Source organism: Pagrus pagrus (genome assembly GCF_965226575.1).
Source record: "Pagrus pagrus genome assembly, chromosome: 8".
NCBI lineage: Eukaryota > Metazoa > Chordata > Actinopteri > Spariformes > Sparidae > Pagrus > Pagrus pagrus.
In genome coordinates, this window is record NC_140192.1 from 28584462 (window position 1) to 28605137 (window position 20676).

At 40.7% G+C, this 20676-nt stretch overlaps 2 protein-coding genes across 6 annotated transcripts; one reads left to right on the top strand and one right to left on the bottom strand.

The window, feature by feature from the left end:
* Window positions 1-274: 274 nt before the first annotated feature.
* ccdc92 (coiled-coil domain containing 92) lies at window positions 275-13227 on the top strand. Of its 4 annotated transcripts, none has more exons than XM_084358864.1 (5): window positions 275-338; window positions 497-688; window positions 7174-7341; window positions 8333-8374; window positions 11395-13227. In XM_084358864.1, the coding sequence occupies exons 3-5, from the start codon at window positions 7206-7208 to the stop codon at window positions 12201-12203; spliced, it is 987 nt and encodes a 328-aa protein (XP_084214990.1). In that variant the 5' UTR covers window positions 275-338; window positions 497-688; window positions 7174-7205; the 3' UTR covers window positions 12204-13227. The 4 variants fall into 4 exon arrangements, with proteins under 4 accessions (XP_084214990.1, XP_084214992.1, XP_084214991.1 ...); XM_084358865.1 differs by lacking the exon at window positions 275-338 and adding an exon at window positions 5585-5699 and having other exon boundaries at window positions 345-688; XM_084358866.1 differs by lacking the exon at window positions 497-688 and having other exon boundaries at window positions 276-338.
* Window positions 13228-14434: 1207 nt separating this feature from the next.
* On the bottom strand, window positions 14435-20676 carry chmp7 (charged multivesicular body protein 7). Of its 2 annotated transcripts, none has more exons than XM_084359864.1 (10): window positions 20060-20676; window positions 19810-19981; window positions 17790-17975; window positions 17532-17665; window positions 17156-17204; window positions 16951-17070; window positions 16763-16861; window positions 16089-16146; window positions 15305-15433; window positions 14435-15119 (listed from the first exon to the last, which is right to left on the bottom strand). In XM_084359864.1, exons 1-10 carry the CDS (start codon window positions 20302-20304, stop codon window positions 15064-15066), a joined length of 1248 nt encoding a protein of 415 aa, XP_084215990.1. In that variant the 5' UTR covers window positions 20305-20676; the 3' UTR covers window positions 14435-15063. The 2 variants fall into 2 exon arrangements, with proteins under 2 accessions (XP_084215990.1, XP_084215989.1); XM_084359863.1 differs by having other exon boundaries at window positions 15200-15433; window positions 20060-20675.

Consider the following 20676-nt stretch of genomic DNA (forward strand, 5'->3'; position numbering starts at 1 on the left):
GGATGCTGTAATTTGCCACTGAAGGTCAACACTCCTCTCTGCTGTCCACCAGCTGTACTCTGATAGCTTCCATCTGTTTACATTAATTTATGTAATTTACCTCACGCTGGCACATAATGAACGTTAAACCTGGCACCTAAATACAGTGTAGTAAGCACTAAGAAAAATCAGGTATGTCACTAATTGCAGTACTGCCTTTCCCGGTGCTGCCACTAGATGGCGGGAACGCATAACCATAGAACAGGTGACAGGTCTTGTTGCTATAGTGATGATGCTAGTGACTGAAAACTGTGGCTCGCCCCTGACAACCGCGACTTCAACATTACATATCATACAAGGTCGGTAAATCCTTTGTCGCGTCTTGTGTTGTGCTTTGAGCATTAAAGTCTTAGTTTGAACCGTTAATGTTGAATTACATGATTAGAAATAACTGTGATTGGGCTCAATACAGCCTCCCCGGGTTTCCCATGATGCATCGCTTTATTTTGTCTAGTAGCTCAGGGAGATGATAGAAAACTGACACAGCCACCCCCAAGCCACCCTCCCCTCTCACCCGACCAAGGCGAGCCACTGACGGCATCACCAACATGACCCGCAAGGCAGAACGCACTTAGCCGGTGTGGCTAGTCTGTTTAACCATCTACAGCCGTTTACAGGACACTCGACGCACGCGTATTTTAGCCATAAGGTAAGCTCTCCACGAGATAATGTGCTGTTGTATCCTAGTTAGCCGTTCAGCTAAGCTAGCATAATTAAATCCTCATACGTACTTCCCCTGCATGGAGATTAATTCAAAGACATTTTGGAAATTCCGCAATTTTGGTATTACTATGCGTATTTTCAAACGCAATAGGACTTATTTTTGTGTATTTTTCGATTCGGCATTCATCCAAGCAGGTTCATCTCATTGACATCTCAACCCTTACAATGGACTGGCTGTGTCTTCGTCAGAGAAATCTTAAATGATACGGTAGCGATGTGTGGCCATTTGAGCTAAAAACTGGACTTTTATTAAAATTAGGGCCTGTTTGGAGGGTTCAGCGTATGCTGAATTTACCAGAACAACTCAATGCCGAAACACGTTATTTATATTCCACTAGTCGTACGGATTTTAAAGGCAGTTTGGTGTGACGTTTTTCTCAGCTAGCTTGTTTGCGGTTCTGTTAACTGGACAGCTCCTCCCTGGACAGCAGCCGTACACAACATTAGCCGCAAGGACAGCCTTTGTGATGACTATACCGAATGCAGTCATGGCATCCAGTGAGGTTCAGGTCATAAAACAACGAGGAAATTGAGATGTTTGGAAGCCGTTCACAAGCACCGCTCGCTTTACGTCCTCTAATACGTTTGCTGATGATAAAAAGAAGGTCATGTCCTGGATGATATCGCTGTCTGAAGCTTGACGATAACGGTTGTGTGAAGTAGTGATCCTCTGGCAGCTTGTGTCAGAACCAGCAGCAGTTTAATGTGAACTGTTGCTTTGGGGTGCTGTCCGCAATGCAGGTGCTGAAATTGAAAGTGCCGTGGAAAGTATCAGGCGTCGGTGTCAACACGTTGCTCATGTCCTGTTTGCTATTGTTAATGGTTATATTAGTTAAGCTGTTAGCAGTTTATTTATTGTTAATTTAAGTTTTATACATCGTAGCAGTAGCTTGGATAATACGGAGTGTTTCGCATTTTGCCTCACCACAGCTTCACCACAGACCAGTGACTGATAAGCTCTAGTTGTAGCTACTAGCTAATGTTACATGCTGCTGCAGTTCATTGATTATTTATTTCCTCTGAATGGTTAGATGCTGTTGTGATGTTTGTGTTTAAGATAAAGAAGAGACACAATCTCTGTCTTTGTTGGCTTCTTATTTACCTCCTACATTGTCTCTGAACAAAGAGATCTAAACTTTATTGTCTCTGTTGAATTCATGAAAATACCACTCCCATTGTCACCTCCACAGTATGGCATGTGCCATGTTTTAAGGTAGCTGAGGTCACGTCTTTGCGAATGGAAAGCTATCTAAGCCATTCTAGGAAAAGATCAGGGATGAGAGATATGCTTGCAGTGCAGAGTTTACCGGAAGGACTCCACATTACTCATCAATAATAGATTATCTCCTCAGCCATTATGACACACCACTGGCTCCATTTGTGATTACCAGCCTGTGTTTTGGTCCTCACATTCTCATTTCCTATCCGCCTGTAAGCCATGACAACACCAAAAAAAATCACACTGCTGAAACTGGGGAGTGTGTCCAGCGAGGTGTCGAAGGATATATAATTCATGTGAGTGAGCTGATGATGTAATAGTGAGAAGCTCTGGGATGTTTTATTGAAGCACTCTTATGCATGCAGGGAGAGGCTTTCTCTGCACTCAGGAGGGGATGTAGCAGGGATCAATGTGCTCTCAACTCTCAGTTGTCTGGCAGGGTGGAGCTGTTGGGATGGAGTGATTGTTTCTCTCTCGCTGGCTCTGGAAACAAGGACTTCCAATGAAGGGTGGGAGGAAGTAGGTGGGGCGAGGCAGGGAAGGAAGAGAGTGATAGCCCTCATGCCACCCTCAGTGTCATTGTGATGTCTATTGATGTATAGGTCTATCACAGTAGTTACGTTATCGATGTATGGTATATATATTGTCATACATTATCAACTTATTGATGAACAGCAAGTCTGAGACCACAAGGGTTAGGATTGGACGTATTACTGGTTGCAAGTCATACTGTAGTATTTCTACATATTATTAGTAGTATTTCTTATATCCACAGTATTGAATTTTACCATATTAGTGTTGTTAAAAATGTATATACTTCAAGTTTATATCAAGTTTCATGTCTGTCAGGACTCAGGACAGGCTATTTTCTGAAGTTATAGTAAGCACTTGTTCAACAGAAAAACCTGTCTATTTTATTTCTTTAAGGGTCTTTATTTCTTTATAATTGATACAAATGATAAAAATAATAATAATCATTATGTAATACTATATACCATGATACTGTCAAACCATGATATTTTCTGTGATGGTTATTGAAAATATTGTACTGTTGCAACCCTAGTCAAGGGTTAGGGTTAGGGTTAGGGTACTTCTAATTTGCATCTGTTCTAAATGTAGTATTATTTTTTTCATTTCAAATCATAATATCGGGGCACCCAAGTAGCTCAGCTGGTAGAGCGTGCAGTGCACCCCATTAGCAGAGGCCGTGTCCATATCTTAGCATTTAGTTTGTCTCCCCTTTGCTTTAATGAAGGCATGCACTCAAGCTGGCTCCACAAGTTAGTGTAAAACCTGCTGACTCATGTTCTCCAGTGTTCCAAGCAGCTTGTGATCACAGAATGCTTTTTTTTACTTGGCTTTCTCAGTCTTCAAGTGCCTCCATAATGTTCAGTGGGGTTGAGGTCAGGTGACTGTGGAGGAAGTCCATAACATTCAGGATACCATGGTCTTCTTTTGTCTCCAAGTAGTTTTGTCAGAGTTTTGGGCTCATTATCCTGCTGCAGTACTCATCCTTCTCCACAAAGATCAAACCAGAGGGTGGAGCATGTCTCTGGAGAATGGATTGGTACATCTTCCTTGTCAGGGTGGAGTCAGTTCAGAGCAGGTGTCCAAAACACTCCCAGACTTGAATATTCCCACCACCATGTTTCACTGTGGGTTTGAAACACTGTGGTTTCATTCTCTCTCCTGTTTGTCTCCCTACATACACCCTTCTGTTGTAGGGTGTATGTGTATTCTAACCGACAGAAATCTAGAACTTGGATTCAACAGTAAATGGAACTTTTTTCATGATCCACTGTGACGTTCTGGTATTTCTCAGCCCACCTCAAGTGTTTGTTCTTGTTTCCCCTCCTGAGAAGTGATTTAGAAACCGCTACTCATCCTCAGCCTTCTTTTGACAGGACAACTGTTGATTGGAGTCTTGTTGTTGTTTATTTAGTCAATTCTGTATCTGTGATGAAGATGCTTTTCTATGTCTCAGGGAAAAGCTTGATGTATTGATCTTCTGATGGTGTGGTCACTTTGGGTGTGCTTGATCGTGCTTTGGATAAAGTGTATTAGAGTTACATGCACTGCCCCCTTAGAAACCTTTAGTCTAATCATGATTTGATGTTGAGAAAGTCCTACTAATAATAACATAATTTCTCCTGACTTCTGATACTTCAATTTACTTTCTGAATCCTCGAACTTCAAGGTTTACGTGACAATATTTAAGATTTTCAATGAGGTCTCATACTTTTGGATGTAAATTATCTTGGTCATTTTTCCGTTGTGTTTACATGCGTGTTCGTTTACATAAGAAATGTCATCCACATTTATTCAACATGATGCCAGAATAAATAGGGAATTCCCTACCATTGTAAGACGTGTTTCACATTTTATTGATTGTTTTGTTTTATTTTGAAATTTGTTAGCTAAAATGAAGAAAGAAAAAAATCAAGTGATATATAAAGGAAACACATTTATCCCTTAAAGAGCATGACAAAGTTAGGTCATAAAAATACTTTTAGTAATTTTAAGAAGAGCCTCAAAAGAAGACTGGCTATTATATCTTACTCTCTTAATTTCAAACTCACCAAAGTGTTGACTGATAAAGAGGGGAGATTTGTAATAGTTAATGGGAAAATAGATAACAATGTGGTTACTTTGGTTAATGTTTATGTACCACCTAGTAGTGATAATTGTTTTTAAGGGTGGTGTTTGAGACCATAGCTCTGGAGACTGAAGGAATCCTAATTTGTGCCGGAGATTGCAATATGATTCTAAATGTTAAACGTGATACAACTAACAATAAGAGAAATAGGACCCAGCTGTTGTTTGATGTGTTAGGGAACTTTATACAAATATCAGTAACAAAACAACAGATAGATGACATTCTTAGTAATGAAATAGAGAAAAAATTAAGGTTCACTAAACAAACCTACTATGAATCTGGTCCTAAAGCGGCTAAATATTCAGCGAGGCGTGTTAGGGTTCAGCAAGCCTCTGCTACAATACATAAGATTAGAGACCCCCATACAAAACAATTACTATATAAATTTGAAGAAATAGAGAACGTTTTCAAAAATTTGATTTATATTTATATTCATAGCCCCCAGCAAAAGAATACAAGATTCAAGAATTTCTTAATTCATTAGACTTACCATGTATAGGGGAAATGCAAAATGAAAAATTAATTTCTACATTAAATGAATTAATATCTAATATATTTCTAAATCTTCCCCCTTCATGGAAGGAAGCTGTGATTTCAGCTATAGCGAAAGAGGGAAAATATATATATATATATATTGTGAATCCTATAGACTGATCTCTATTCTTTGTTGACTATAAGATATTTACTTCAGTCATTGTTAATAGGATAGAAAACTTAAGGTCAGATTTGATCGATGAAGATCAGTCGGGGTTTATCAAAGGTCGGCAGATCAAAGATAACATTAGGCAAACTCTACATATTACAGACCAGTACAAAAACAGGGAGTGAACGCAGTTTTAGTAAGTGCGGACGCAGAAAAGTGTTACACCTCGTTGTGTGTAGTTGGACCCAAAAGTGGACAGTGAGGCAGGGAGTAGAGTGCAAGGTAATTTATTTGACTTCACAAGGTAACTGCAGGTGAAGGTGGGGAGATACCCAGGCTGGCGTCTCCATCCGGGAGACGGAAGGAGGAGGAGAGGTTGCTCACGGTGGTGCTGGTGGATAGTGTGACGTGAGGCTCAGGTGAGCGCAGGGCAAGGCTGTTGGCTGCAGAGGTACGGAGAGCAGGGTTGCTGGATGCGGAGCCACTGGAGGTAGAACAAAGAAATATTAGATCTCCAAGAGAAAGCACAAAAACACAAGTAGAAACACTAGTAGGCGATATAGTCGGAGCCATGTACCACGTCTGACTGATCTATGTTTGATGATTTATCTGGCAGCAGGTAGCATGAAGACCAGAGCTCATCAGCAGGCCAATCTGCTGCAGGTGCGTGTGTGTCTGCAGCTCCGGTGAAGGGAAAACTCCGCCCAGCCTCTCAATGCACCTCTGCAAGCACAACAGAAAGCAAAACACCAAAACACAAAAATCCACCACAGAATTTTGACAGGCCTCTTAACTTATTTTGAGTGATTATGACTTTTCTGGGCCCATTTTAATTTTGAATTAAAATTTTACAAGTGTATATCAAGTTTTGACCACAACTGTATCTCTCTAAATCAAGAGATTTGGGGTTTTGGACTGTTGCTTAGACAAAAGAAACAATTTGAGGATGTCACTTAGGGCTCTTGGAAATTGTCCTGAGCATTAAGTGATTTCTTGATTAGTTGGGAAAATGTATTATTCGATAATGAAAGTAAATGTTACTTGCAACCCCAATTGGAACCAACAAATGTTTGACATTTTTGATTGAAAAAAGACTGTAACTATTAATAGATTATGAAAATAATGTTTTAATTCATTTTCTTTTTGATCATTTCAGCTCTTACATCATCCAACAAAAAACAATTATTTTGACAAGCCTATTAATGTGTAAAGATTAGATTTTTCCTTTGTTTTTGTTGTTATTGACTCTGGTAAGAGAGTCAATAACAAAGCAGAAGGAGATGTCATTCCTGCCATCTGTTGTATTTATTTTCATTAAGTGTAGTAAAGATATTCTACAGGATCTGCACCTGATACTGTTCTCTAAGTCGCCACCTAAATTGAACTTTATAGTCTTATCTTTCGTCTGTGTTGAGGAATAGGCTTTCCACTGTATGTCCTAAAGAAATTACATTAAACAGTATTGATTTCATTAGCATATATTAGATTAGTGTCTGAGTTGAAGGCCTGCACTGCTCACTCTCAGGCTCTCAATCATTTATGTCTGCTGAGCTTTTCTCTTATAAAGTCTCATTGTAGCAGAGACCCAGCATTATTAATAATCTGTTTATTGTAGTGCATCCTAGCCATGTTTGCTGCTCTTATTTATCAATGAATAGGGTTACAATATTTACACTTGCTCTGTTAGCTGAAGTGTGAAAGCATTTGATTGTATTATCTAATTGCGATTACTTCGATCGGTCATCTAAGGCAGATTGTTTTGGCCAATTGGCAGACGGAGCAAAGATGGAGCACATCCAAATGGGCGACAGAGTGAGAATTAACAGCGTGTTGGCAAGGTGGATTTGCTTGTTTATCATCTTTACCTTCTCTCTCTTTTCTCTGTCTCCGAAGGTTGCGAGACTGGTGTGCGGACGTAATCAGCCATGGCATCAGCAAATGTCACGCTGGAAAATCAGCTGCAGAGTGCACAGAAGAACCTGCTCTTTCTCCAACAGGACCACGCCAGCACATTGAAGGGGCTTCATGCAGAGATCCGCAGATTACAACAGCAATGCACAGGTGAGCACAGCCACAGGTAGTCACCTCTTCTATTAACGCTGCTGCAAAGGGATGCACATTTTATTTAGATAGATATTAGACAGTCAACTGCCTTAACAAATTATCATCAGTTAAACATTAATATTGAAAAAATGTTTTTCCATTAGGAAATGGCTTTAACCACTGACTTGATCTATGTTCGATGCAAAATCGGAGAAGGCCTCATTGAAAGAATAGATAAAGTCATCATTAAGTTACTTTAACGATAAATTAATAACAAAAAATATTGACTTTATTTCAGTTTCGGAGCTGTTGCTATCCAACATAAGCCAACCTATATTTAGGCTATTAAATGGATAAAATATATTAATATAATTTGTAAAGAATGTCTTTTTGTATTTTTTAATTGACACAGAACAAAGTTTTTATTTAAATAAGTTTTCTCATATCAGTATTTTGTGTTTTGTTTTGATGATTTGATAAGCAAGTATTTTTCATTTGTGTTTGTGCCCATCTCTGATTGTTGATTAATCGATAAATCATTAATCATTAACATCCCTCCCTTTTGCGAAAAACCAGCACATTAAATAACCTCTTAGAGAATATATCAGGAGAAAAGATTTAACACTTGAAAACAGTAAAACAAACAACATTGATCCCAGCTTCCTTGAATTGATATAGGTATTATTCTGGTAAGTGCACTCAGGCACTGTAGTGATTCAGCAGACCCAAACCTGCCTTGAGCGTACCACCAGTGATAGATCCACTCTTCCACAAAGGGAGGATGTGAAGAAGGTCACACAGGACGCTGTCTGCTGCAGCCCTGATGTCCCTATCCTTGGCTAACCTGCCACTGAACCTGACGTGGAACTCTCACTAATCTTGTTAAATGAATTCTCCACCATATGGAAAGTACCGACATGCAGCGCTGTTCCCAACATGCATGCTGTGTGATAGCTGCAACCTCATGTGGCACTGACATGTAAGTAACCCTCTTCTTTTTTTTTCACAGACCTGACATATGAGCTGACTGTGAGAAGCTCTGATTCCACAGGTAAGCCACATGCCACATGCACATCAGTTTTACCACTGACATAAGCTGGTTAAGCTTTTAAGGTTAAAAAAACAAAAACAAAAAAAAACATAATAAAACACATTAAATACAGGCATCAAAAACTAAAAATAAAACGGAAATACAAAAACAGCCACTACCAACAGTGACTGTAACCACAATGACTAAAAACAACAACTCAACTTTGGATGTTGACACTTCTAGACACTGGACAAGTTGTATTAAGCTGTATTAACACTGTTTTGCTGCGAAGCTCCAGAAATTTTGGGTGGTCTTCGAAACTTCACCTGAGAAATATTGACAGAATTTTCTTTTTTCCTTTTGAGTACTACTCTGACAAAAGAAGAACTGGACATTTGATAATGATATCCACTCCAGTAATATCTCAAGAGTTATGTTGGATTTTTTTAAAGTGATGAAAAATTGTGGACATGCAACAGCAACAGCAGAGGTCAAGGTTAGACATCTGTGTTTCTGCTGTCAGTGCACAGGCCTGAGAGCAGAGGCCTCTGTTTGTTTCCTGGTGGTGGCACAGTTTTTCCACTAGCACTTTTGGCCGCACCAAGTCAAACCGAGCCACACTGATTTGCTTTTCCATCCCCCGTTTTACTGCGGCGAGTTAAGCCGAGCCGAGCTGCGCCACCAATGGACCAGCTCCAGGGTAGGGCCAAGCCGTGGCCGCCCTGCCTCCAACCGAGCTGCGGTGACTGTGACCAATCCTTAACAAGCACCTGTGTCCCCCTAAAATTGATACTCAACTCATGTCTGTGCAGGAAACCTGAGAGACATAATTTTTTAAAAGTCTGTTTTCAGCTTTCAGTTCTTTTGTAGCTTCTAACTGAATCTCTAGTTTTTCTCGTCCTGTTTGTACTTTACATTTAGGACATTTAGCAGACGCTTTTGTCCAAAGTGACTTACAGTAATTCATGCATACATTCATACACTGATGGCGGTGGCTGCCATGCAAGGTGCCGACCAGCACATCAGGAGCATTTTGGGGTTCAGCATCATGCTCAAGGACACTTTGACATGCAGACCAGGGGAATCGAACCAGATGTAAGTGGACAGCAGAGTAATCAATAATGTCAGTCAAGACTCTGCTGTCCACTTAGGCACTCCCACACAGGGTTTAAAAGCCTGCAACTCCCCTCCAGTTAGTTGAACTGAAGAAACATCTTGGATGAGAGGTGAAACATCTTCAAGAAACTGAAACACTTCCAGTTGCCTACGATACAGCACTTAGAAACATCTGCTGTGTTTAACTGTTTCATCATGTTCACTTTCAGCTGTTTCAGGAACATTTCTTGTGATGCTGCTTCATAGTAAAAGCTTTTAAATGACTAAATAACGGGGGGATTTCATTGTGAAGAAGTTATAGGAAATGAGATGTGTTGAATGTCCAGAATGTGGACATGAATTAGCGGTGATTCTTCAAAAGTAAAAACCAACCAACATTGGCAATTACCCCTCCCCCCACATTACCATGTCCATGACGCGGGGTCACAACAGTGCTCTGATTCAGCTCCGGTCTTTGAACTGGCTGGAAGTACAGAACAGTGCAGTATGGAGGCCTCATACAGGCTGTGTAAAGTTTGATTATTTACAGGTGACAGATGACCTCGCTGGTGTGTGTCACATGTTGCAGCTCACCAGGATCATAATGTCGTAGGCTTTTCAACATGGCTGCCCCAGATCTGTGCGGTATTGTTAGCTCCTCCACTTAGAGGCACTATCATGTTAGTGTTGAACATCTCAGAGATCGGAGTGCTGGAAATGAGATTACCTGTCACACAGTGCTAATGCACAGCCTGCAACCTGTTTAGTGCAGCAGGGCTCAGCTGTTCCAGCTGGGGTGAAAATTTACCAGCTGCACTTTAAAACAATGAGAAAAAGCACTGTCATCTTTTAAACCATCACTGTAATTGAGAGGAAACTGACTTTAGGAAATGTTAATGTAAACTAGACATCAAAAACCTGCATTTTTCTTATGCACGTTTACATTCATAACGCTGTACTCGAGTGTATTTAATTCCACAGTTTTTGCCAACATGACTGTATGTATGGGCGTGGCAGGGCAGCAGCAGTGAAGGTCAGAGGAGAGCAGTGCCCTGATGTCTACCAGAGCTGTTATATGAAACTGGAGCTCTCTGCAGATGAGTCTCCATAGGATCATACTGTCTCTGTCAGCTGACAGACTTTCCATAGTGTCTGCACTTAATGGACTAATGACTGGGCTGTCTGGGGATATGTGTATTTTTGTGTGCACTTATTTATGTGCACTCGTGTTTGCTGTTTACCTACTGCATGAATCTTGTGCATTTATTCTAAAACACTACCTCATCTTGAATATTTGTGCCTGAGGCTCGTCAGACCTATTTTCATAAGCAGTGGTGGTTGCTTAATGGTGCGTTCACCACTAGTGAAGCAAGTTTGACGTGTTCATTTGTGTTACTTGCCCAAGTCTTCAGTGTTTCCCCTCTCCTCTCAGTAACTTCACGTTCATGAAGTTAAGTACATTCCAACTTCAGGTCCAGTCAGCAGTCAACATTACAGAACATAAAGTCCCGACAACGGAGGTCACCTTCACTGATCGCTGCTGCAGTCAGGTTGATAAACAGGAGTGAAGATAAATCCACTTTTTAATCCCAAAAGGTACAAAGTGATCTTGGACTCGAGGATGAACTGACTAGATTTTGGTGGTCAAAGATCAAGGTCACTGCAAACCCACATAACACATTGTTGGCCATGACTCAACAATTCATGATAATTATGACAAAATTTCACATCTAGTTGGATAAGATCAATTTCAACTGTGACATAATATTCTGCAAAAGATGTTCTGGTGATTATTCAACGGCATAGCTCAGGAAAAGCAACTTGACTGGTGTGCGGAGGCATGCAACTGCAAGGCGGCAATTATACTTTGGATTCAGAGACCCTATAAAAATTGGCAAAAATGATATACATGTTGTGTGTTTAACTGTTTTTTATTGTGTGTGCAGACAGCAGTGAGGTCCGATGCAAGGAGCTGCAAAGGAGGTGTGAGGAGCTGGAGGCCCAGTTGAAGAAGAAGGAGGAGGAGAACACAGAGCTGCTCAGGGACCTTGAGCAGAAGAACGCCATGATCTCCGTTCTGGAGAACACCATAAAGGAGAGGGAGAAGAAGTACCTGGAGGAGCTGAAGATGAAGAGCCACAAGCTGGCTGTTCTGTCTGGGGAGCTGGAGCAGAGAGCAAGCACTATTGCGTACCTTACCTCACAGCTGCACGCCACCAAGAAGAAGCTGCTAGCTGGCAGTTCGTCTGAGGCCAGCCCCAACGTCAGTCCAGTCACCTCATACAAGCCCACACCTCCTCCGGCCAAGGACAGGCAGCCTGAGACCCCACGGCGCCGCATGAAGAAAAGTCTCTCCCAGCCTCTTCACCCAGAGCTGACAGAGGTGTATCGACTTGGCCCCGACGGTAGGCGGCTGGTTCTACGGGAGACGGTGGACGCCATGCCCGACCCCACACCCTTCCTGCAGGCTGGAAGAGAGTCCCCTGAACCGCAGGTGGTGCGAGAGCGGCCTGCCGTTATCCCTCCTATTGCCTCAGAGCGCTCCCCTATCACTCCCCTGGGTGCTATGGCCAGCCCTCGTCACAGCCCTGCTCGGGACCGTCAGTACAGGGCTCATGTGGGCGTGGCACACCGCATCCCTCACGGCACCCCTCCCCTGGCCCCGCCGCAAGCAGAGCTGGAGACACTGGCAGTGGACCAGGTCAATGAGGAGAAGGTTGTGCGGAAGCGTTCGGGAGCTGACAGGACAGTTTAGCACTGCAACGCTAACATGCACATTAACGCACACACACATCTACTGTATACACACTACACTGCAAGAGCAGGAAGGAGCCTGACCCACTGTGTAGCCTGCTTTTTATGCAACACTGCAATATAAAAAAAAATACAAAATGATCATTTTGTTCATGGTATTCCATGCAGACTTTTCTTTATATACGTTACAAAATATAAAGCATGCCAAATGTTTCTTATTCACGGCCCGTTGTTGATCTTGTATTATACACATGTTGACTTTCACATCATTCTGTCTCATGTGGTGCGAAAAACAAACTCTCAGCCAAATATCTGCATCAGTGCCTGCTTGACTGGGTCAACCATACACAAGCTGAGTAGTGTAGTCATGGCTAATAGTTACCGTTACATATCTCTGTCTGCTCCATCATGTCAAATGTACTCCGGACATATCAACAAACTATATAACAACATGTCTGCAGCTTCATAGAGGGTAAAATTGAAATCATTAAACTAATCCCCCCCCTCATCTTCTTCTATATCAGTTTAATAATGTTACTGTAGGTACAAGCTGCATAATGTGCAATTGAAGTTTGCTGGTGAAGGGTGAAAGAGCTTTAAATTCACCTTTCTGTTGTTGACTTGCAGCAGTGGTGCACATGTGTAAATGCAGTATGAAATGAAGGTGAAGGGTGTGTGTGAGAGAGAGAGACTGAGTGTGTGATTCAAACGAGAGAATTAAGGCTTAAACAATATCCGTTAATGTTATTTGGGATACAAGGGGCATTTTGAAATAAAAAATAATGCTGTAATAGAATTTTGTGATATTAACTAAGTACTTTATAAAGGCTGTACATTTGTGTACATCAATGTTTTTTTATTTTTATTTATTGTTTAATAGAGAACCCTAAGCACCTCAGATATTTACTGTAGTCACTGCACCACCAACACGAAGGTGATTATAATCACTTAATAACCTGCTTTTCACATTAACATCACTTGTCCTTGAAGTATGAATCAATACAATAAAGGAATGTTTTTTTGGGTTTGGTTATTTGGTTTCTGTTTGTACATATGGTGACAAAATAAAGAAAATGACAATATTACTAAGGTGTTGAACCATTTTGAGCCTCTAGAAGAACGTCGGTAAATATTAGAATTTTCTGGAAGTCCACTGGTGAGATGAACACCATTCTTCCGAGAAGATATTCACTCATTTGATGTTTTGTCGATGGATGTGGAGAGCACTGTCTAACATGTCTGTTCAATGACTGCAGGTTCTTAAAGGAACAGTTCACCCAAAAGTGAAAGACATTATCTACTCACCCCCATGCCGATGGAAAGTTAGGTGAAGTTTCATAGTCCACAAAACGTTTCTGGAGCTTCGCAACAATCTTAAAGAAGAAAAACTGGCTCTATACAGCTCGTCCAGTATAATCCAAGTCCCCAGAAGCCCCAAGATCCCAAATATGTTTAAAAAGATGTTATTTACAGCCTTTTTAAAGCTGAAATCATCACGGCAGCTGCTAAGTGTTAGAGTGCACCCCGTCTGAAGTGGGTGCACAAGCTCAACCATGTGCCGAAGGTGAAAATAACGCCTTTTCAAATTAATTTGGGATCTCTGGGCTTCTAGAGACTTGGATTACATCAGACAAGCTGTATGGAGCCAAATGACGTTTCAGTTGTTTAGGAGAATGCTGTGAAGCTCCAGAAATGTTTGGTGGACTACAAAACATCACTTGACTTTCCGTCAGCATGGGGGTGGGGAGATAATGACTGAATTTAAATTTTTTGTGAGCTGTTCCTTTAATGTTACACTTACTCTGAAGTGTCTGTTGGTACTGACACAGGATGTGAATCTAGATGGAAAACATTTTATACATTTATACAAACGTGTCTGTGGTTCAACCATTCAGCCACTAGGTGTCCTACTTGAATCACAGTAAAAACTGATTCCTGAATTTCCTGAACCACCAACACTGATAATCTCACCACAGTTTAAAGGAAAAGGACGTTTGACACCAACACTTTGCAAATCTTGAAATAGTGTTCTTAATAAAATATTATCCCTGGGACGGATTTGGCCATCATCAATGAGTCGAACATATTTTTCCTTAGCATGAATTGTGCTTCTGTGTTTAAACCCGACCCTCTTTTATGCAGCTGCTTCAAGTTTCCTACTATTGAATATGGAGTTCCTCCTTAGTTTGCTTCGAGCACAGTGACCGACATACGAATACCATTACTAACAAATGATTAAAATAAATTTTATTTTCAGAAACATATTTAGTTAAACTCACTTAAGGTAGACCTCTCAGTCTTCATATGTATGTTACAATGACACTACGTAATATACACTCATGGTTGTAGATTATTTGGCATAATATTTTCTTGAAAGTTTCATAATAATTACAGGTGAAAAGGCCACTTAATGCACTTACAGGACTGCCAATGAAGGACATTTAAAGACATCACAACTCACTGTAAACGACAAATATACTTGTCACACTTTTAATTTTCACACAAAAATTAAAAGCTTTCCTCGTGGTGGCATACCAAAGAGCATACTTTAAATGATCAAAATTTTCACATTAGACTTGAGATCCTTCAGATCCCGACAGCAGAGTGGATCTAAAAGCTTTCAAGCAGAAAAATGTGATAATTTACAAAAGGAAAATATATTTTTAAAAATTCTCTTTGGCAGCCGCCACAGAAAGGTATTCTTATTTTCATTAAATCCAGTAAAGTGCCTCGTTTTCATCTTGCCATTGAGTTTACAACCACTTCAATGTCAATTTTGTTATTTAAGTACTTTTGTGAACTCTTTCATGGATATAGTTTGATATGTTGATGCAGAGCTTCAGACTTGCCATGTTTTGCTATCACTGTGCTGGCTCTAATCTCTTGGCTGGAGATGTCATTTTCTTCTGATCAGAGCCTGTGGAGAGAGGCGACCATGTGTTACTATACAACATTTCTATTACAGCCCAAATGTTAGGGAAAGATGAAGGCAAAAACCTCAATCTGTGAGAGTCAACATTTTCAACTCTTCATCCAGCTGCTGAGTGGTTATATCCACAGGGCTGTAGGGTACAGCAGGTAGAGAACTGAGCAGGTCGTCACCTGTGACGCTCAGCTCTCCGGAGGGTCGCAGAATGCTTGTTGGAACTTCAGGTAAACCTGAGATGGAATCTGGCTTCGACTCGTCCAGCAAAGATTTCAGTTCGTCCTCCAACTCATCCATGTCTTCATCTGCAAAAAACACAACATGTTTAGATCTCCATGATGTTCAACTGGGTCAATGTCTGCCAACTCGCACAGAATTCAGAACATTACACAGTTCATGTAGATTTTCTCAAAAAAATTCATGTACTTCTATTATATTCATGGGACCTGGCAAAATCCTGATCTGTGGCACTCACTGTTTAATGCAGGACCAATTCACTTCTAGATGTGATAGAACTACCCTGATGTGGTGTTATACTGTGACGATAAAGTGTTCCCCTAATTTTTTTGAGCAGTGTATAATAATACTACACAGAATTAAAATTTGGTCGCAAGAAAGTAAACATTTTTGAAAAATAAAGATTCTTCCTTTTGGTTAAGAAAATATTTTTTGATTACTGTCTACAACTATTTAAATGAATAAATGTAAATGAAATGTAAATAAATGTAATACATTTTAACCCAATCTAAAGAAAATTAAGACGTTGGCGAGGCTGAGAATACACATACAAAGAATCACAAAGATGACTAAATTTACCTCGACTTCAAAAATTCAAAACTCAAGTGAAAAATTAATTTTTTCAAGAGAATCCATGACATGAACAAGGAGGGCCTTGGTGAATTGATATGTAATGACCCACATATAAAATATATTAAATAAGGAACTGACAGTACAACTTACCTGCGCCGGTCACTCCACTGGATAGAGTTTGGTTCACCTCATCATGAGTGTCACACAACTGGTTAAATCATAGAAAAGACACATGAGGATGCTTCAGTGCAAGATTCAAGTTAATTATCTGGCAGACTCAAAAATATAAGTATGAATGAGAGTGACCCCTGGTGGCCAAAACACTGTACAGACTTTAGTAAAACATAATGGCGTCATGACTGCTTCATTTTAGTTATTTTGAAAAAGCAGGGCTGGGCAATATATTGATATTATATATTATCGAGGTATGAGAATATATATAGCTTAAATTTTGGATATGGTTATATTACAATATGGCATAAACGTTTTCTTCTCCTGGTTTTAAAGGCTGCGTTACAGTTGAACTATATTGTGAGTTTTCGGTTCCAATGATTTCTACAGATCTCATGTTTCTGAACATGAAACACCCAATGATTCCAGGGACAACACTGACAATACTGTAGACATAAGTTCATAGTGCAATATTACTTTAAGGCCACACTGCCCAGCCCTGAGAAAAAGGGCTTTAATCCAATATAAAAGTTGAAACAGTTCACTACTATTCAACCATGTTACCAGACATTAGTTTTATACACCAGCGATCATGAAAAGTTCCTATTTAAATAATAAAATACATAATTCATGGTCTTAAAATAAGCAACTACCTCCTGAATTTGATCCACAAGGTTCTCAGCACGTTCCACCGTCACATCCTTCAGAGAGAGTCTCAGGGCTGCCACTCCAGCCTGATAGGCTTGCATAACCTACAAACATGTTCAACATCGTCTTAAAATACTGACAACAGATTGGATTACACAGACAGAAAGAGTGGCGATGTCTGTCTGCTTCTCACCATCTTGTCGGTCTGTGACTGGGCTATTCTGTCCAGGATCGCCCTGATGGACTCCAGTTTGGCAAACAAGTTGTTGGCTCTCTTTTCTACCCTTTTGCGGCCTCTTAAACACCTCAGAGCCTGTAGGAAAGACAGTGAATATGACCACTGAACACAGTGCTCTGACAACTGGTTGTGCACATTAAAAATGATCTGCTGTGAGTACCTGTGATTTCTTCCCTTCCCTCAGCAGCATCCTTGCTTCCTCTTTGCATCTGCACTTAGACAATACAAAGCAGTTTTAGCAATAATCACAAAGTCTGACATTCAGAACATTTAAATACAATGCAGTCCTTCTGACTATTAGTTCCACAGCTGGAAAAAAATACTATTAAAGCACCAAGTTGCACACACCGTTACTGCACATCTGTACACCTTATATGTCATCATCTAAAATAACAGTACCAACTTCTTTACCTAAATGGATTGTGTTGATTACAAATACCTACCAGACTCTTATACTGCAGTTTAAGTCCGCACATCATCAATCAATACTAATACTAATGCTACTTCTACTGAAGTTCATATTTGAGTTGATATACTTGTCAGCCTGAACGCCCAGTTTCTCCACCCGCTCTCCCAGCAGCTTCTCACTGCGCTGCAGCTGGTAGATTCCGATATCAACATCACTGACCGGGGAGACACGCTCTTGGCCAGGCTGACAAAACTTAACAATCTGTATAGAAGACACATAAAGACAGAAAAAAAACATTACACCAGCAGTCAGAGAAGAAAATATCTCTCAACGGGTTTTGATCCTGATGTCTGAACAGTTTGTAGAATGCTAGGTTATACTTTACCTTCTCGCCTTCGTGCAAAGAAACAGTCACTTGTTTGTCCCTCTGCAGCTGCAGGAGAGCCATGCACAGGGTGCTCTCATCAACACACACGTCAGAGGACAGAGTACACAGCTCTTGAAATGACAAGATGGAGCTGCTGGCATATTCACTGCTCCGGTACACCCCTAGTAATTCTGCTGCTTTCTCCTGGAAAACAAAAGATAACAAAATGTACATCCAGCAGCTGCCAACATGACCTTTACTGATCAATTTAAGGCTGCAACTGATGATTATTCTCATTGTTTGTTATTTTCTCAATTAATACTTTTTTTTGGTCTATAAAATGTCAGAAAAAGGCCAAGATGACATCCTCAACTGTCTTGTTTTGCCCACAACCCAAAGATATTCAGTTTTCCATCATAGAGGAAAGAAACCAGAAATTCTCATTTAAGAAGCTGAAATCAGAGAATATTGACCTTTTTTTCTCTACTGATCAAAGTTGATGTGCATCCAACTAACTCCAAATGCAGGTGCAAGTGTGACTTCAGTCTTGAAACAAGAAGATGCCACACACTGCTCTTGCTTAGCATCACAGTTTATTTATTCCAGACATTTTGATTCGACTGGAAATAATCTTGAGGAAGGTCTAGAAGTTGTTTTTTGTCAATCAGCCAACAAAGACGCTTTTAAACGTGACACAGGGATGTATGTCGGTGGTAACGGGAGATGGTTTTCTCTGCAGGGTGACACAGTTGGAGATTTGTGTTAGAGCAATGGTGGGAAACAGCGGCGGCTACAGTGGTGAGCTAATACACAACTGCTGCCTTACAACAACACTGAGGGGACACGCTGCCTCAGATTCATAAACAACAATGTCATCGTCCATCACGATGTTTCACTGTCGACATCGTCATATGCCAATTCAGCAGACATCGCCCGACCCTAGTTCAGAAGGACTGGCTTGGTCAAATCCTACTGATTCTACCTTTAAGTTTAATAGTCTTTATATTAATTATATTAATATGACATGAGGTTCAGTTAGCTTTGCACAGAACTGGCCGGTAGAAATGTCCTTCAGAGGGATACTCTGTACTTGTCAGAGCTTACTTCATTACTTCTACTTTTGGCACCTCTGCCTCAAAGACAACCAACTGAATATCTTTGAGTTGTGGAAAGGAAAAGATATTTGAGAATGTCATATTTGACTGTGAGAAAAAACATTTTAAAAATGTCACCATTTAATACATCATTAGTTGCAACTGCAGCCATAATAACCTTTATTATCCTATTGATATGCCTGAGATAGAGCAAGAGAAAGGTGTTGTACTGGATATCTTTTGCAAACGAAAGACTAAAGGGAGATTTAATATGGAAAATTAAAACAACAAGGGGCTTTAGTACACATGGTCTGGAGGTTTACACACTTTTTTGGACCATTTTTATAATTATTTGTCAGAAATTGTACAGCGAGTCATTACACTGGATCCTTAGATATCTATATCAGGAGAGGCAGAAATGCTCAAAGAAATCAATAATAACCAAACAAGCCTATTTTATCTTTCTCATTTCTTTTTGAAAAATATCATGTAATTACACATAAATCTATGTAAGCTCTTGCATCCTTACAATAAATGATGAAAAAGCAGAGATCAATAATGATGAATGATGAAAAGAAAATGAAATCTGACAAAATATGGTGCAACCATGTTAACAGTATACATAAAATATAGGGGCAGTTATCTTCATAGATAAATACTGTTTCATGATGACATCATAAAACAGTATTGTTGATATTTATGACAGTTTGAGAGGATGCTGAATATGTACGTGTGTACAGTGTTGGAGGATGTTTGTCTATACACCATGTAGAAATGTTAACATATAAAATAATCAAATCAGATCGATGTTGTGCAATGTTAGATCAAGCATCTTACTGAAAGCAAGTTGAACTAAAATAAATAATGATGGCGTCTACAGTATCATTATAATAGAGTACAGTGATGCCTCTGAATCCCATCATGAGGCACGCAGCTCGACAAACCTTGACCAGTTCAATGACAACAAAGGACTCCTCCAGAGGCACCCGGCTGCCCCCCAGCAGAGTGGAAAAGGTCCATTTCAGAGGCTTAACCAGCAGCAGGCCGACACCCCAGGACAGCCAGCCACAGTCCACGTTGGCAGCAAACTCGGACTCCCTCATGACCTTCCCACACCTGGCAGAAGTTAAAGTTAATATTAACCCAGAGAGGTACGACAGTCAGCAGTGACAGAGCAGACAGAGCGACGGTTACCTGGCCATGGACTGGATGACAGTAGGCAAACCCAGCGGGGACTTCTCTTTCCTCCTGAAGGTCTTGTTCAGCTCCTGGAGGCTGACACACACGGCGCCGCGGCGCCTGCAGCTCTTTAAGACCAGAACCGTCCAGAAGTCCATCTTACTGTCCCAGTCTGTCGAGTTGACGTCTCGGTTCTCCTTGAAGTCGGAGAACATGTAGTCCATCCGCTCATCGTCGCCCCATTCAGGTGTCAGGTCCATGTCAGTGGAGTAATACCCCCAGTCTAAACTTTGGCTAAACCGACCTGCTAGTTATTCCAAGAAGACAGCTAACACAGCTAACATTAGCTAGCTAAGAACCAAGTTAGGTTAGCTAGCAACACCCACTATCTGCCCTCACTCCTTCCAGAAACAAATGTCAACGCATTACGGATGTAGCATGTAAGCTAAAGAAACCTGTCTGTCCAGGGAGAAGTGAAAGTGTCTCACATGTCGCTGCCAGACATCAGAGCAGACCCTCAGTTCATCATGATGCAAATATGACTGGCACGAGCTAGCGTTTCACATGTCAACAACATATGTCCGCACGCGTTTTTCAATCCAGAACCGCGCGAGAAAGCGGTGATATGTGTA